Genomic DNA, 17,282 nt, shown 5'->3' with positions numbered 1-17,282 from the left:
CCTTAATTATCTGTTTATTAATTCTGTCAATTACTTGTATTAGTAAATATTTAATATCTTTTACACGTATTAAAATTTGTTTAATTCGTTTTTGTAACTGCAGGCAAAAGTAAAATAAATTATACTTATAATTTAATAATAAATAATTATTCAAGTAAATATGACAAACGATTTGATTTAGTTAAAATAAATTTATACAAGCATATAATAATATATGTACAAGTTTATATAAAATACTTCATCCGAATTGTACACTATGATTTAAGGCGATTTAAATATTTAAAAATTGAATTTTTTGCGTGCTTGACATTGAATAATCGCCTAAAGAAATGTGGAAATCCAGAATGTAGTTGGAATTTGACGGTTCGGATATGAAGCAGATTATCGGGAGTGCAGGTCGAAGATTCAGGTGAGTATGGGTAGGATCTATGAAACAGAAAAGATTTATAGTCAGTTAATATTTTTTAATCGCACATACTAACTTTTTATTAAATAGAAATCAAGGAAACCAAATTACAAGTAATAGATCATTACATAATAATCGTCGTAATATATTAAATTAGTCGATACCAACAAAAAAAGATCTTCAACTAAATATCAAATGAGATACTTTCTCTAATACACGAAATAGATATAGTTAAGATTAATGCCTTATATTAGAAGGTTTATAATAATATTCTATGTAGTTGTTCACTAATCCTTTGAAATATTTCTATTTAAATTAAATATATAAATATATCTTAATTAACTTTCAAAATAGTTACATATACTTACGAACTAAATTTGTAAAATAAATCAATAGCTTAGTATGCTTTATATGTATGTATAATGTTTCAAAGGATCATGAGAAACAGTTACTGAAGCAGCATTTAAAATGTTGGTATCGACAGTTTATATGTTGACTCGAATAATTAAATATATTCCATCTGTTCTTTTCATACAATATTAAAGTAATTTTACGGCGAAAATAAAGCTCTATGCAACTTACGGATATAATTACCATCATAATGTAAATAGAAATAGCTGGCACATATACAAGGCTTTCCAAAACATCACGTTTCACAATACAAGCTCTTCTCTGCCTTAAAAGACAGTACTCGCATTGTTTCTTCCCCTCTCGTTATTTTCTTCGTCTAGTTTAGTTATCATTTTTACTTAATACATTTTCTCTCCCTTTCCTTTTTTCCTAGAGATTGCAGTTTCCCTGGTATAATTGTGATTTTTTCCTTTCATTTTTTTGTTTATGTATTCAGCACCACATGATTTCGAGGAAACGTTCGCGCAAACACATGTTTTCTTTTTTTTACTTTCCTGTCTCTGTCTGTACCCATTTTGTATGCACCCTGTTGGCGCAAGAATTCCAAAGTCGCCGCACTTTATGGCGATTGCTTGACAACACTGCAATATGGTCGAAGAATATCAAATCTACTGATTTACAGCAGAAAAGATACACTTCGACATGTACAGTACTACGTGATCGTATATCTTTCATTAACACGCAAATTCTGTGCTATTATATATATATTTGATAGATATTCAACGAAAAGAACAAATCGATATAATGGAAAGAACATGCAGATAAAATGTATATGATGCGTACACATTAAATTGTTGATTGTTTTTTTTTAAAGCTGACTACATTTCGGCGCGAGAGTGGAACATGAATTTGTGCATTAATGTTTCAAGTCGCGCACATACTGTACATATCCGGTACCGTAAAAATATCACAAAGAAATAATTATTCGAATGATCAATACAATTTTAATTTGCATTTATATTTACGAGTAATCAGTTAATAGGATTAAACACCACCTAGTAACATAAATTTTTACGTCGTTTATTAACATATAAATATAAGCATATAAATAAACAAAAAATGCAATATATAAATAAATTAAACTTGTGTAGTGGTGTGTATAAATATAAGAAGTGTATAAATATAATAGCAAATAAGACATCCTTGTAAAAAGAAAGTTTTCATTGGAATTCTGTTCCTTTAATAAAATAACGGGGCAGTTACATAAATAATTATTTTAGGTTGTACATATATTTTAAAATTGGAGTACGAAAAATAAATAAAATATAATAATATATAAATAAAACAAGATTATATAACATAATATCAAGTAAAAAACACAAAGCTGAACGTTGTTCTTAATATGTTAATCATTCTTCGATTACTTCGTTGCATGCAATATATCTCAGAATGCATACTCCCGTTTCACGTGTATTAAGTTTCATACTCCTAGTTATATGCATTCATTTTTAAATTTACAGAAACATGAATCCCTCGTCGCAAACAAATATATTCTATTATTACACCAAAGAAGTGTAAAATTAAACAAAAAGAAAAAATAAATGTAAGTAATACTGCAAAACGCTTACGTTGTTTAATAAGTACTAATGTTCTCCGCAAATGTTCGTGACAACATCAAGTACTCTATTATCGAATAAATATTATATATACCAAAACAAAAACGGAGGATTCACAAAAACAATTTTTTCCTATAAATATACGAAACAAATTATCGATAAAGAAAATTCCTTGACTGTAGATAATAGAATGTATAATAATAATTTGTTTATAATTTACATACTACGTTAGAAGTATCTATAACATTGGACATTAATTGTCATAGGTGTCTGATCTAAATACGAATCTTTTTGTGCCTAAACTACAACCTATTTGCAATCAAAATCATGTATTTTCATTTGAAATATTATATTATTGAATGGCATAATGATTTTTAAGATATTTGAAGGATAATGAATTTCTCTTTCGTAAGGTTGGTGGCGTTATTACTCGATTGTATTCAGTGAAATGCATGTAGAATTAATAACTATTATTATCGTGTTTCTTAAACTCTATTGAGAAGTGTTTTCACGTTGGCTTAACGTATTGCTACCTTTTATTGGTTACTTTATTTCTTCATTTTAATTTTTCTCATTCTTTATGCAGTGACAATACTTTTTCGCTTATTCAATATTTGACATTATTTTCTCCTTCCTTGTTTCTTTGTTTCAATAATTCAGTCAAACTGCGTTTTTGAGAAACGCCTTCTACTTTCATTGCAGAATTATAGAACTAAATGCATATATAGTATCCCGTGACCAAATATTAATTTTATATTCGTAAATATTATAATATTATGTATTATATATAATATACATATATGTATTTTTATTATTATATATTCTATATAACATCATAAATTAAATTGTGTAATATATCTCAGAAATTTACGAAATTGTATACAAGAACAAGATCTTATTTGTTCATACATGCCTATATGATCGTATTTATTACGTTACTATGTGGTTACTCTACAGTAACAAATATCTCTAGCTGCGGAGCAATGACAGCGGCGTTTCTGTTAAAAGTTATCGCTTGTTAGAAGTGGTGTTCATATTAATAAATAAATACCGCGAACATCATTGAACATATCTTTAATATATATATTAATATATATATTATTATATATAATAATATATATATATTATATATATACATAATAAATTAATTGAATGTATTACCGAATAATCGTGTATCTTTTACGAACTAAATATTTTGGTTTAAATTTAGGTTTACCTTGTGGCTAGCTGATGGTATGATCCAACGTAATTTTCTTCGTTTCGCTTAGTGATGTAGAGGAAATATTCGTGGACGAAGATGATACACGGTCCTTTGATAGGCTACCGTTTGGATTTAATTTGGAACTTCCTTCACTGATCTCTTTTTTACTGTCGTGTTCCATTGTATTACTGTCAGCGGTTTTGCTTGTTTCGTGACCCTCGCTCTTTGTTTGCTCCTTGATATTTTCCCAAGTACGTACGTCGCTGTTCCTTTCTATAATACCCTCTTTAATCAGCACTTCTTTAAATATAGCTAAAGTTTTACGGAGTGTTATGCAGAAACCTCTAGACGCTGGTATTAATGGAAATTCTGGTAAAATTTTGTTATCTGGATAAAAGAGTAATTATTAAAATTATCGACTGCAAGTTTTCATAGATTAAAAAGAAAGAAAAATTACAACATACCAACGTCAGATATTTGTTTAAAAGTAGTAGGTGTTACTGGAGATAATGGGTGTTGATTATTATGTTGTTCAGAAATTTCCATCCACAACTCTAAACGTTGCAATAATTTGTTTGCATGCCTCTTGAAATGTTCAATAATAATATCTTTAAATACAGGTGGTGGATGTTGTAATAACTTAGTCTGTGCTTGAACCAATTTTAGTACAACCATTTCATTGTACATTCTTGAATTTTCTTTTCCTTGTTGAGAGCCTTTTTGTTTATCGAATCCAGCTTCATTAAAATATGGTTCTGGTACGAGAATAAGGCCTTGAATCGAGACTATAACTTGCAAGAGAGTCGAGGAACTTGTCCACACTTCTGTTCCACGGCCAGACCATGTTCCAAGTAAGCTTACACAAACTTTACCATCCTCATACAGATTGGGATTTAACCTATCATTACAGTAAGAAATATAATGACAAAGTGGTGGAGCAGCAGGATAATCGGCAGATAATTGAAAATCAAAAAGAAAAAGACCATCTTCGTATGGTGTTTTCTCAGGTCCACGAAACATTACAGAATATAAATCTATTCTATCTTCAAATCCCTTTACCCATATACCGGGTGGAAGTGAACTTTTTAAAAGTTTTAATTCCTTGGAAACAGTTCTGAAAAAGTTTGTAGGATCTGTAGGCTGAAACATTGTTAATTTAAATTTATGACTATCTGGTGCTGTTTCTTCTATAGAAAATCCTTCCCCTTCTGTATATATTGGTGGTGGAATTTCTATGGAATATTCTGATGGTTCTTGTAACAATTCTATACGTTTTTCTTCTTCTTTCTTCTGCTTCTTCAAAGGAGACGATCCTTTTTCGGCATCGGATAATGACATCTTTGATAACCCGAATCGTCTAGAAACTTCTGCATGCGCTAGTACAAGTTGAGCTTTTATTAAAGTGCACAATTTAACGCAAACTTGAGAACTAGCCACGTGAGAACTTGTTATGTGCATCTGAGTTTTGGAAGTTTTATTCATTTCTGATTTCTCTATTGAACGATCAGGTACATTGTTCACATCCTCGCTAAGTAGAAATTCGCCACTTGAGTCACTCGAACCCGACTCTTTCTTTGAATTTTCTGCAGAATACAATCCAGAATCTTCAGGATTAGGATTAACATTAATAAATAAACGATTAATTGATTCTTCACCTTTTACGTTCTGTTTATTGCTGGATTCGTCGTTTTTATGATCAATGGATTCTGTCATATCCGTTACAGTGGTAATGATCTTTTCACAAGGATTACTTCCTGATTGTATATTATTGGAATTTTCTATATTGTTCTTTTCTATATTTTCTTCTGATCCATCAGATTTATGCGTAAATAATCTTGTTACTTGATCCGCCATACGTTGCGCTACATTTGCACGGCCACGTTCACGGACTCTCTCCAGAAGTCCTTGAAAATGACATTCATGGAAGAAAGAGGTACCCATAAGTTTATCCATGTATCGACAATCTTTATAAACTTCTAATAATTTTCTCATAACTTCGGTTGTCTGAAGTGAGGGATTTTGAGTGAAAATCTCTTCCAGTCTAGACATTGCAATGCGAGCTTTTTCGATGTGTGCGGCTAGCTTTGGTTTTATATTTTCTAATTCTGTTTGTTCTGTACCATCGGTATCGGCGATATACCAGTCTTCCAATTCCGTTTCCCATGACGCGTCAGACGATACATCGTCCCAAAGTTCTCCTTCGTCACTATCATATTCACCTACTTTATACAAATCTTGAGGCCAACACATACTTACATGTCCATCAACCCACCACACTTTAACTCGTCCTTCCGGATAATTATCTAGCACTTGACCAGCAGTACATCCAGCATCTTCTCCTTCAAAATTAGCTATTCGAATTACTAATGTACCTGGTCTGTACTGAAAGTCTGGATGATCTTTTAAATCATATACACTGACTTCACGTTCTTCTAGTAAAGTTGGCCTAACAAATATTTATCAAGTTCAATATTATATTTTTCCAATAAACTCCATTAGTTACAATGAAAAATGTATCAGTAGTAAATATACTTACTGCGGACTTTGACTAGAAGTGTATGTTTTAAACCATTTTATTTTAGCTGTTCTACCCTGATGGTCAACACTTTGAACTACACCATACATTCTAGACTCTTCCTTTTGATCAACTACAAAATCACCAGGGAAGAATTCTTTATCATCTAAGTGATGAATCGGATAAAGTTGTGTTGATGGAATACCTAAAAGCAGAAATAGAAGTTATACAAATTTTATATTACTGAAAAGTAACACCATCAAAACAGCTATTTATAAAATTTACCAAATTCTACTGAACCATCTTGCCATACAACATTAGCTTTTGTACTTGTAGATAATGTTTCCACAACAATTTTAGTCCCTGGAATCAATGGAACTGGTGGAATCTTCTTCTTTGCCTTGCATAACTTTTTCTTTTTCAGAACCTTTGTCATTAAAGCTGGGCTTTTTTTCTTTTTACCCATGGATGACATGCTAGAACATCCACTAGATACCTGGAAATATTAAAATTTATTATCTTCATTCATTATCTTACGTTTATCATTGACTAGATATTAATTGAAAAAATTAATAAAAAATCTTACTGAAGCACTGTCACTTTGCGATCCAGTATCTTCTGTATCCCAATCATCTGAACTTTCAGTATTCTGGTTTTGTACTGGAGGCATTAGAGTATTATTGCTTGTAATATTTTGTAAATTGTTAATATTATTATGAGCATTCTCTTCTAATGTTTGCTGTTCATTAAGTTTATCTTTATCCTTCTCCTTTTTTCTATCTTCAACTGGCTTTGTCACACTGATATTTGGACGTGTTTTCTTTGGACTATGTTTAGGAACTTGAAAAATGTCTCTTTGTTGTTTTCTCCATTGTTCTCGTGTAATGACATTTTCATCACTTTTAATTACATAAAAGTTTCGATCTCCCACTTGCACAGTAGATGGTTCAAAAACATTCAATAATTTTAGTTTCTTCAAATTTTCTCCTTCAACTACGAATTTTGGTTGAGCTTGATCTGACCAAGCACCATCCTTTGAATATGCTCTACACTGCCAATGCACACCTACCCAATCTGTTTCTACCTTTTCTACAATTACCTTTGTTAGTTTCTGTGGTTTAGATTTTCTCTTTGCTTTCATTTCTTTTGTACATGTAATCCATTGTGCATCTTCTAGGCAGTGAACTGGTCCCCACAAACTTTGACCAGGATAAAATTCAGAAGAATGAGGAAAATCATTATCCTAAAAAATTTTCATTGTAGTTTTAATCAAATAATTATTCTGGATTTAATTCTTACATTATCACGTCTCTCCTCTAATTGTCCTAAAACACGAGAATCTGTTTCATTTATGACACAACGAGATCCATCGGGTGTAGTAAGCCACAATTTAAAATTTGCCATTTTTATGCCACCAACCCATGAATCCATACAAACAGCTATATCCGTTGCAAATTCCTATAAACATAAACTATTAATCATGATGTATGAGTTACTTTGATAAAAATAACAGCTATAAATGTATGATTACATACTTCCAAAGGAACTAAATCTTCGCTCCTAATATTGGTAAGCACTTGTTTAGTACCAATCACTTGAACACAGGCAGTAAGCTCAATATCTCTACAGTATCCTCTCTGTGTATCCTTTCCTTTGATCATCCGACGTACAACATCTCCTGGCATAAGTGTTCTATCTGCTAAATGTACCTATAAATAAAAAAATTCATTTTTAGAAACCCTGATATTCTTGCAACAATAAACAGTTACAGTTATTATATCAGATATGGATTCAAATTTGAATGTAACATTCAATTGCAGATTCGTTGGTATGACAGGTGTCGCTTTTCATAGAATTAGAAACAAATACAATAAGAAAAAGGTAATAATGTAATGAAATATTAATAACCAATTTATATATAGTCTACTATTTTTAAGCGATGTATTTGCGTATCGTGTTAATTGTTAAATACCTTCTTCGAGCTGACCAACTCCTCGATACCGGAGGGATGCCAGACCACGCGAATCTCGCCCTTTTTCCTCTTTTGGCTCTCTTCGCTGTCAGAACTTTCTTCGGACAAATCTTGGTCGTCATTTTCCATAACAATTCCGAACACAACGTTACCTTTCTTATCCACACGATAGACGACATCCTCGTAAAAGTACTGACACTCTACGCCAAAGTTCGTAGCCATCTTTCCTCTAATCACTGAATACTCGCTCTCTGCCGACGACGGCTGACAGAAAGTTACACGGCGCAACGGTTACGGCGCACGTCGCAAGCAAGGAACTTGGCTCCGACCCCGAACCCGACCCCAACCCCGACATAAAAACTACCGATTTTAGGTGCCTTTTGACTAGTTTTGATTGTTCTCACCGATCGAGATGTTATCGACTTTTCCCAAATCGAGAATTGTTCTCAATCTTTTCTCAATCGTCATTTCAAACCATATGTCAAAATATATTTTTATCTAATATGTACCTTATCAAGTATACATTTATACGTATTTATAAAGCACTTACGTATAGTTTGCGTATGAAATGTGTATATATGATACATGCACATATGTATGTAAAGTTTAGTTGATAAATTTATCTTATTTGGGAGCAGTTTCATGTACGATTTGACAGATGTATAGCTCATAATCATATAAAGTAACAAGGAATTAATGCTTTGCTTTTGTGAAAAAATAAGGATTCTTTAATGGAGTTACTTTTTTAATATATTGAGAAATATAAAATTCAATATATATTAATATTATTTATATGTATCAAATTAATATATGCGTAAATTTTAATGAATTTATTCAATTTTCTGTATGTATACAGGATTGATTGTCAAATAAATATATCTATGTCTATAGTTTGCAAATATTTAATAAACAATAAAGAGTAATACCTTATTTAATTAAATAAATATAATTATATTATATTTATTCAATTATACATAAATATTTTTACTTTATTTAAAAAAATGAAACAATCAATTTTATTTACTTTTTCAAGAAACTATTTAGTTTCAACATGATTAGAACAATTTTTATTAGAAAGGAATATTTCGCAAGGAATAAAATAAATAGAGAGCATAATTCATTTGGAATTGACTAGATATGTGAATAGAAACATTTTAGGAACATATTATTACATAAAGTCCGATTTGAATGTCAAAGAATAATTCTGTATAAATCTCTCTCGTTTAAAATCATTAAACTGCGAAATGAGTGCGTTGGAATCCTTGACCCAAACTTTGTAATATAGTTTGCACTTCGCTTTCATTTTGATGATAAAAGACATATGCATCAAATTTGGTTGCTAAATTGCAATTAGTGTCTCTGTAAAATAAATTAAAAGCTTATAAATTCCATAAAATGGTTTAATATTAATTATTATTATTTTTTACATTAAAACAAAAATATATGACAGTTATTACAGTTCATCTTACCCTGCAATAAATGCAAAATAATTAGGAATGTTTCCAGTACGACCACAAGATGAAATTTCCATGTAACTCTGTTTACATATTATCTAAACATTGAATTAGAATGTATTCTCATGATATCATAATCTTACATATAATGAAAATTATATTTACATACTGCATCATTCGAATCCTGAGTCACCCTAATTCCTAGTTCTAAACATTCAAATTTCACAGGTACTGACTTCACTTCTTCTGACTTTAGTACTTGCAAAATTGCTCTTTCAATTTGTTTAACATCGCCTTTTGTACCAATATATATTGAACCACAGTATTTAACAGAAAATCCAGCATTTAGTGATTTACTTTGTGGCTTAATCATTTCAGTTTTCTCATTCTCATCTTGTATTTCAGAATTAAATCTTTTTAAGATCTGTTTTAATCCCTCAATACCCGAGCTTCTTATAAGATGAACAATTGGTGCATATAATTCACAGGTTGATTTATTGCGGTGCTGAAAATGTATGATGTAAGGAATATGTAGGGTATATATTATATGCTTAAGTGTTATATTATTTGAATATACCTTACCTTAATTACATATAAATATACTGGTTGACCTATAGTTTTTCTCATAAATTTACGTAATTGTCCTTTGGTATTAGATGTTATAGCATTTCCATTTATTTCATCTAATATATCTCCAATTTCAACTTTATCCTAATAAAAGTAAAAGGTAAAGGACAGTTAGAGTCTTAAATTTTATTATGTATGTATATAGAAATTTTAAAAAATTATTCTGTTTATTACATCTTCTGCAGCTACAGAGTTTTTATCTAAATTAACTATTAAAGCTCTCCCTTTGGTAAAACTGTAATAATACAAAATATTATTCACAATGAACATTTGTTTTTACTAATGTAACTTTCTTACCATACAGAAATACCTAAACTTTTACATGGTACTAATTCCAATGCTAAACATTCTGGTAATTGCCAGGATTCATCCAAAAAACTACAATTCCGTAAATTTAATTTGAAATTTAATTTACTGCTTTGCAGTAATACTGATAAAAATATTTCTCCAAGAATATTATCTCCCAGAATACTGTTTTTATCATAATAATCAGTAGCCATTAATGGTGTTCTGACCTATGAAGTTTTACATACATAAATTATAAAAACATAATGATAATTATATAGAATCAAAAATATACATTTTATTTAAGATATTAAATATCATTTATACACACTAGCATTTCAACTGGCATATGAAGGCACTTTCGCATTAAACATGTTTTAATTAAAAGCCTGAGATGCCCAGTAGGTGTATACACTTTTGGATTTTGTGTGACTTGTTCGACTACCAAAGAATAGGTACAAGAGGAACTAAAATAATGTTATTAATTTTTAATTTTAAGTTTTTAGTTATTAACATTAAGTTTTAAATATTGAAATATTATAATAGAGATTTAATTAAAATTTATAAATACAAATGTTCTTATTTTCTTAAAATACTACAGTAGTGAGAAAAGAATTAAATAACCTATAATAAATTTTATTTATTACAAATCTTTTTGCAAACCTAAAATGTTTTTCTGCAATTTCTTCCATCCAATACCAAGCATCGGGTAATTTTGGAAATCCTATGGGATTTAAACGCATCAATATACCTTTCTGGAAACATCTTTCTAAACATTTAAAAAAGAAGGGCAGGTCTTTATTTTCTTCATCAATCTCAATGTTACTTTCAGTTAATTTTCTTGTCCAGCCTGAAATTGTTTTTTTTATTTAATAGTATACTTATCATGTGACATCATTTCATCATGTTTAATGATATATTGACAAGATTTATAATATAATAAAAAAGAATAAGGATGAAAGTATGATTATGATCTAAAAATTTTTAATATTAATAAATTAAATAATAGATAACAAACCAATGTTGCAAAAATAAATTATTTTATTATACTATTTTATACTAATATTTGATTACATTTTAAATATCTTTTATTTACATTGCATTTATATCTTTATTTAACAAAATAGAAAATAATATGAAATATATCTTTGGAAATTAATTCAAGAATTTTGTAATTCTAACAATAAAGGTTTAAAATTCAGATAAATATAAAGTTTATAAAGAAATCATTGTATAATAATTTTTTTAATGAATTATTAATTTCCTAACCTATAAAAGCGTTACATTGTTTAATTACCTTTCAATTCTTTAATAAGGGGATTTGAGACCGTCATGGCATTATCAATACAGATTATTGTCAAATATCGGCAATTAGTTCATTAGTTAAATTAGATATCAACTAGAAATTATTAACAATTAAAAGAGATATCATTTTAGTCATGTATTATTCTTTTAATAGCATGAGATGATGCTCTTAATACATCAAATGTCACTTTTACGAATTCTGTTACATTTGTGGTGCGCATGTTGTATGCATATACACGCAGAATAGTTGCATTGTTATTAACGATACGATAAAGCGTACATTTCCAAGCATGTAACTGCACACATAATCAAAGTTGATGTATTGATAACGTGTACGTGTGCTTAATACCAATTTTACCCGTTTGAAGCGTATTGTACTTATATTCGTATCAGTTCGTATTTTTACTGTGTTGTGAGTTACGTAAAATTAAATTCATAGATTCCACTGCATTTATCTTTTTAAAATTTTTATATATTTCGTATATTAAGTAACATTACATATAAATAGTTTTGAAATAATCGGTAAAAATGGCAACAACTGTGCTTAATGTGAATGAAATTAAATCGAGAGCTTTAGAAGCTTTTGCGAATAAATTTAGGGAGAATGCGAATGTTTGTGTGTGCGCACCCGGTCGCGTGAATTTAATTGGAGAGCATACCGATTACAATGAAGGTTTTGTTCTACCGATGGTAAAATTTTTGATGTTTATATAAATACTACGTTTCTTTGTATATTACATAAAATTATTAAATCTGTAATTATTGTTTTTCGTGATTAATCGGAAAATATATTTTACAGAACTCGTTATTGTTCGGGAGAAGTAACGCTGATTTCAAATTATATCTAACTTATTTATACTTAACTCCTTATTTTTCATGCCATTAATGTATTATATTTAAAGATCCAATCAGTTCATTATCATCCAGTAATCGATTTAATCAAATATGTATGTTAATAAATAACATTAAATAAGAAATGACATTTTCAAACAATAGATTTGTTTAATTCGTTAAAAATTTGTTTCACTAGTTATCGATAACAAAATTTAGTTGAGCAAAGATATATTATGATTTGTATCTTATTATCTCTTATCAATTATTATCGTATAATCATACATTCATCTGATTTTTTAATTTTCTATCGATATTAACTACTGTTATTTTTTATAATACATGCGTACATCGATTCTAATATATTATTGAATATGAGAAATAGATTATTAAAAATTATTAATTACCTAATAATTGAATTTTCACACAGAATTTGTTAAATTTATATATTTTATAAATAAATAAATAAATATATATTTATATCATTATTATTAATATATTATATATATGTATTAATTTCGGGTGTTAAAAATTTAGACAATTTTAATGATTTATTATCTATTAAAGTCCTAAATATGTATTACTTTTTAGAGTATTATTTTATTTATATACGACTTTTAAAAATTGTTTTATTTTTGCAGAAAATTTAGTTATATTAACAATATAATGTCTTTTAATTAAATTGTTACTCGATTTTTAAAAGTAGAAGTTATAAGTATGTTTGTATTTAATGAAAATATGTAATCATTAAATTATTTGAGATATAACAAATACCAATAATGGAATAAAGCGTAACGTTTTCCATATTTTTAGGCATTGCCCATGGTTACACTCATAGTTGGAAAACGTAACAATGTGGATAAATGTAAAATTGTTTCCCTTAGTGAAATAGTTAGTTCTGAAAATTATGTTGAATTTGAAGTTAGGTCTCATAAGAGTATAAAACCAGGAGAACCAAAATGGGCTAATTATGTAAAAGGATGTATAGCAAATTTTATTTGTTAGTTTATTCATTATTTTGATCCATTTTACCAAAATGTAATAAAAGAATTCTATTGTATAATTTAATTAAAACATTGATTTTAGGTGATGTGCCATCTTTTAATGCTGTGATTGTATCCTCTGTACCAGTTGGTGCTGGTCTCAGTAGTTCAGCTGCTTTAGAAGTTGCTACTTACACATTTTTGGAAGCATTAACTGGTATAAAATCAGAAAAGCCAGAGGATAAAGTATAATGACAGAGTATATTATATAAATTATAATTTTACTAAATTAGAGAAATGTAAAGCTTATATCTTTCAGGCTTTAGCATGTCAACGTGCTGAACATGATTTTGCTGGAGTTCCATGTGGTATCATGGATCAGTTTATCTCTGTAATGGGTAAAGAAGGCTATGCTCTTCTTCTTGATTGTAAAGATCTTAGTACTAAACAAATACCTATGTCACAAATGAATGATTATATCTTTCTAATTACTAACTCTAATGCTCCTCATAAATTAAGTTCAAGCGCATATTGTGAGCGCAGAGATTGTTGTTATGAAGCTGCAAAAAGGTTAAATAAAAAAAGTTTGCGTGAAATATCTATGAGTGATATTCAAGGTAGAAAATAAATACAATTATGTTACAAGGCAAAATTGTGTTGTTTATTATGTTGATTTTATTTTTAGCTTTAAAATCACAGAATGTACCTGAAGAAATGATAAAACGAACTCGTCATGTAGTAACAGAAATTCAAAGAACAATTGATGCTGCAGATGCCCTAGAAAAAGGAAATTTTGATAAATTTGGACAGTTAATGAACGAAAGTCATGATTCTTTAAAGAAAGATTATGAAGTATCTTCTGTTGAGCTAGATACTTTAGTAACAGCAGCAAGAGCAGTAAATGGTGTCTTAGGAAGTCGTTTAACTGGTGCTGGTTTTGGAGGGTGTACAGTAACATTATTGAAAAAAGATGTAATTGACGAAGCAATTAATCATATGAAGGCCAAGTTAGATTTTTTCCTTAAATATTTCTCTTAAATAATTCTCTTCCTTTTTCTTTACACAACAATGTTTATAAATGTCTTTTTATTATAGGTATTCTGGAAATGCAACATTTTATATAGCAAGCCCTGCAATGGGTGCAAGAATCCTGGATATAAATTAAACAATATGATAATGGGAAGTAATTATTTAGTTTTAACTGATAAAAAGTCATGTTATTGGAGAAATCTAATTAAAAAGATTTATAATTTATTTTCATAGTTATATTAAACAGGCTTGTTTAATTTTAGAAAAAAATGATGTATTGTTAGAAAAATATGTATACCTACTAGTGGTTTTATTGAAATTTTGATTTTTATGGGATATTATCTAAAACTTAGAATAATGTGCCTGAAACATTTTTTAATATTTGTTAATATTTTTTGAAATGATATGAAGTATTAACATATGTTAAATGTAATAAGGAGTAATTTTTAAATAGCATGTACAAATAATGCGTCTGTATAAAAAGTCATGTAAAATACTATTGACAGTTTACGTGAATTTGCGTCAATGTATTCATTTATGTTTGTATATGCACAGGTTCACGAATGTATTCAAACATTTGTAGAGATCTTTTGTAAATATATTATGTGTGTTATATGAAACATTTTGAAATTTCATTAGCATTGTTGCTCTGAGACTTAATTATACTCTAAAAGATATTCAGAACATTCTACAAGATGTATATGATCTACAAGATATGTATATATACATATATATGTTTGTAATAAATATCTCGTTGATAAAATTCCAAAATTTCGTATATAACACGCATAATATGGGCATAAAGGATTTCTCTGATAAATGTTCAAATATTTTCGTGAGCCAATGTATATTTTATAATCCTACTTATAATCTGACCCTTTTGGCACAATATCGATGTAGTATATATAATCTTTTCATATATTTTCTTGTAAATTTTAAATTATTTTAAAATTATTTTATATTACTAATGTGTATCATATGTATTTTTAAGAAAACAGAATTTTCGTTTTGTAATGCAGAAGTACTTATGTACGTGAAATATCGTCGTATAGTATAACATTGTGTCGAAAGGGTTAATTGTTACATATTAAAATATGTAATTGTTACAAAGTAACAATTAATTATAAAATAAGATTGTTGCTCTTTATCATAATATTGTCTAACATATTGACCATCTTCGTCTTAATATAATACTGATACATATAAACTAAAGAAAGAGTACTTCCGGGACGGAATTTATAGAAGTCTAAATATTGTCAGTATCTGTTCATAGAAGCCGACGAAATATTTGAAAATTCTGGAAATAAATAAAAGTTTTATATAAATCATACATTTTTACATAAAATTGAACAAATCAGTTATTTAATTGCTCAACATATTATGTAAAAAGTAATAACATTTTAATTACCTTTCAAACAGTCATTAAGTTCAAGTTCGCTAGAGCTACACCTCAAACCAGAAGGTTTTACACCTTTGAAAATTTCTATAATACTTGGTTTCAAATTATGGAAAATTAAAGGCTGTCCACGTTTAGAAAAATCTTCCGTCAAACTTTTAATTCCCTAAATAATAAGTATATCAATTATAGCATAGAAATAAATTTTAATAAATTATAATAATTTTATAACTTGAATGTTAGTGCAGATACTTTACAGATAGTATTTCATAGTGTACCTTCGCGGCTGTAAAATCTGCTGCTTGAATATGCGTAGAATCTATGACAACAGGTACTGCGGTTCCCTGTTTCGTACCTTGCTTACTAATTACAGCTCGCACATATTCAACGCTCGGGAAAACGAGACTTCTGTCAGGCGTTATGACAAGATATTCACAGCCGTTAATACTCTGAAACAAAAATATCATATTATTAAGGAAACAGCTTAATAAAAAATATCATGAATGAAAGACATGAAAATATTTTTGTTCTTTACTATTACATTGATATTTCATTTTTATATAGAGAAAGTTAGTTAATAAGTATATTAAGATATAAAAGCATTCTTACTGTATCTTTATGAACTCTTAACGACGGCCTCGCTGAAGCGTAAAGTAGGAACAGAACGTTTATACCGATACCAATCACTATACCTATCTCAAGTCTTATAAAAAGACAGCATAGAAATGTAGCTATTGCTGGTATGAGATCAATTTCTGAAAAAGAAATGATGTATTAATTACACTAATCATTACACAGAGTACTATAAACATTTTTATATTTTACAACGTGATTTTATTCCCGTCTGTTTTCTATATTTTAGTATGTAGTATAATTTAGAATATATATATATATATATATTGTGTTAGCAAACTTCTATATTTATTTTGTTATACCTTCTATACCTATTTATTAAACTTCTATTTCAATTAATAGAAATTTATACAATCGTTATTAAAAACGTTTACAAGATGTTTTTTAAGTTCGTAGAATATCGTTTCTTAAAATTAAACTAAATACAAGAAAGTACTTTCAGAGTATTTAATTTAACCATAAGCTATGACCAGACTGCGAATGTTTATGTAAATTCATATACTTGCGAACAAATTTAAAGAAGCAGAACTTAAGTAAAAGTTTATTTTACTCATAAAATATTATAATGGGTACTATACCTTCGATATTTTATATATGTTTACATTACACGCTTTCTTGCATTTTTTCAAAAATGTATAAACATCCACAGTCTAGTTACGATTCTTTAAAATTCATAAT

At 28.5% G+C, this 17,282-nt stretch overlaps 4 protein-coding genes across 12 annotated transcripts in view; 1 reads left to right on the top strand and 3 right to left on the bottom strand.

Moving 5' to 3' along the window:
- Nucleotides 1–25: 25 nt before the first annotated feature.
- LOC117160693 ((E3-independent) E2 ubiquitin-conjugating enzyme UBE2O) lies at nucleotides 26–8,397 on the bottom strand. 6 transcript variants are annotated; one of them, XR_013059023.1, is made up of 10 exons: nucleotides 8,062–8,396; nucleotides 7,625–7,798; nucleotides 7,389–7,547; nucleotides 6,676–7,332; nucleotides 6,375–6,585; nucleotides 6,111–6,294; nucleotides 4,039–6,020; nucleotides 3,590–3,961; nucleotides 989–1,398; nucleotides 26–426 (listed from the first exon to the last, which is right to left on the bottom strand). XR_013059023.1 is itself a non-coding variant. In XM_076620907.1 (10 exons), the coding sequence occupies exons 1-9, from the start codon at nucleotides 8,281–8,283 to the stop codon at nucleotides 3,597–3,599; spliced, it is 3,882 nt and encodes a 1,293-aa protein (XP_076477022.1). In that variant the 5' UTR covers nucleotides 8,284–8,396; the 3' UTR covers nucleotides 461–1,398; nucleotides 3,590–3,596. The 6 variants fall into 6 exon arrangements, 4 of the variants coding, with proteins under 4 accessions (XP_076477022.1, XP_076476905.1, XP_033197510.1 ...); XR_013059038.1 differs by having other exon boundaries at nucleotides 1,001–1,398; XM_076620907.1 differs by lacking the exon at nucleotides 26–426 and having other exon boundaries at nucleotides 461–1,398; nucleotides 4,039–5,157; nucleotides 5,230–6,020.
- Nucleotides 8,398–8,945: 548 nt separating this feature from the next.
- On the bottom strand, nucleotides 8,946–11,864 carry LOC117160631 (uncharacterized). The gene is made up of 9 exons (XM_033341500.2): nucleotides 11,725–11,864; nucleotides 11,091–11,277; nucleotides 10,759–10,894; nucleotides 10,440–10,657; nucleotides 10,317–10,377; nucleotides 10,098–10,226; nucleotides 9,685–10,020; nucleotides 9,531–9,613; nucleotides 8,946–9,420 (listed from the first exon to the last, which is right to left on the bottom strand). The coding sequence occupies exons 1-9, from the start codon at nucleotides 11,759–11,761 to the stop codon at nucleotides 9,294–9,296; spliced, it is 1,314 nt and encodes a 437-aa protein (XP_033197391.1). The 5' UTR covers nucleotides 11,762–11,864; the 3' UTR covers nucleotides 8,946–9,293.
- A 95-nt stretch (nucleotides 11,865–11,959) lies between these two features.
- On the top strand, nucleotides 11,960–14,800 carry LOC117160632 (galactokinase). 2 transcript variants are annotated; one of them, XM_033341502.2, is made up of 6 exons: nucleotides 11,960–12,064; nucleotides 13,377–13,563; nucleotides 13,650–13,792; nucleotides 13,866–14,163; nucleotides 14,232–14,553; nucleotides 14,642–14,800. In XM_033341502.2, exons 2-6 carry the CDS (start codon nucleotides 13,386–13,388, stop codon nucleotides 14,709–14,711), a joined length of 1,011 nt encoding a protein of 336 aa, XP_033197393.1. In that variant the 5' UTR covers nucleotides 11,960–12,064; nucleotides 13,377–13,385; the 3' UTR covers nucleotides 14,712–14,800. The 2 variants fall into 2 exon arrangements, with proteins under 2 accessions (XP_033197393.1, XP_033197392.1); XM_033341501.2 differs by lacking the exon at nucleotides 11,960–12,064 and adding an exon at nucleotides 12,117–12,422.
- Nucleotides 13,650–17,282, bottom strand: part of LOC117160630 (sodium-independent sulfate anion transporter) — a 38,878-nt gene continuing 35,245 nt past the window's right edge. For all 3 annotated transcript variants that reach the window (XM_033341499.2, XM_033341498.2, XM_076621114.1), the window contains exons 8-11: nucleotides 16,581–16,726; nucleotides 16,250–16,420; nucleotides 15,984–16,137; nucleotides 13,650–15,872 (exon numbers count right to left, since the gene is read on the bottom strand). In XM_033341499.2, coding sequence (XP_033197390.1) covers nucleotides 15,832–15,872; nucleotides 15,984–16,137; nucleotides 16,250–16,420; nucleotides 16,581–16,726 — 512 coding nt within the window. In that variant the 3' untranslated portion in view covers nucleotides 13,650–15,831. The remainder of the gene's footprint in view (nucleotides 15,873–15,983; nucleotides 16,138–16,249; nucleotides 16,421–16,580; nucleotides 16,727–17,282) is intronic.

Source organism: Bombus vancouverensis, chromosome 1, assembly GCF_051014615.1.
Source record: "Bombus vancouverensis nearcticus chromosome 1, iyBomVanc1_principal, whole genome shotgun sequence".
Taxonomy (NCBI): domain Eukaryota; kingdom Metazoa; phylum Arthropoda; class Insecta; order Hymenoptera; family Apidae; genus Bombus; species Bombus vancouverensis.
Note: the sequence above shows the minus strand (reverse complement) of the source record. Positions and strands in the feature narration are given on the sequence as shown.

Bases quoted from the DNA above. Each gene is read 5' to 3' on its own strand.
- LOC117160632 (XM_033341501.2), top strand. From the start codon at position 12,261: ATGGCAACAACTGTGCTTAATGTGAATGAAATTAAATCGAGAGCTTTA. The intron at 12,423-13,376 runs GTAAAATTTTTG...CCATATTTTTAG, and splicing joins AAGGTTTTGTTCTACCGATG to GCATTGCCCATGGTTACACT. The intron at 14,554-14,641 runs GTTAGATTTTTT...TTTTTATTATAG, and splicing joins ATTAATCATATGAAGGCCAA to GTATTCTGGAAATGCAACAT.
- LOC117160631 (XM_033341500.2), bottom strand. From the start codon at position 11,761: ATGACGGTCTCAAATCCCCTTATTAAAGAATTGAAAG. The intron at 11,278-11,724 runs GTAATTAAACAA...AAACAATTTCAG, and splicing joins CCTTATTAAAGAATTGAAAG to GCTGGACAAGAAAATTAACT. The intron at 10,021-10,097 runs GTAAGGTATATT...ATACATTTTCAG, and splicing joins TATATTTATATGTAATTAAG to CACCGCAATAAATCAACCTG.
- LOC117160693 (XM_076620790.1), bottom strand. From the start codon at position 8,283: ATGGCTACGAACTTTGGCGTAGAGTGTCAGTACTTTTACGAGGATGTC. The intron at 7,333-7,388 runs GTAAGAATTAAA...AAAATTTTTTAG, and splicing joins TAGAGGAGAGACGTGATAAT to GATAATGATTTTCCTCATTC. The intron at 6,021-6,110 runs GTAAGTATATTT...AATATTTGTTAG, and splicing joins ACTTCTAGTCAAAGTCCGCA to GCCAACTTTACTAGAAGAAC.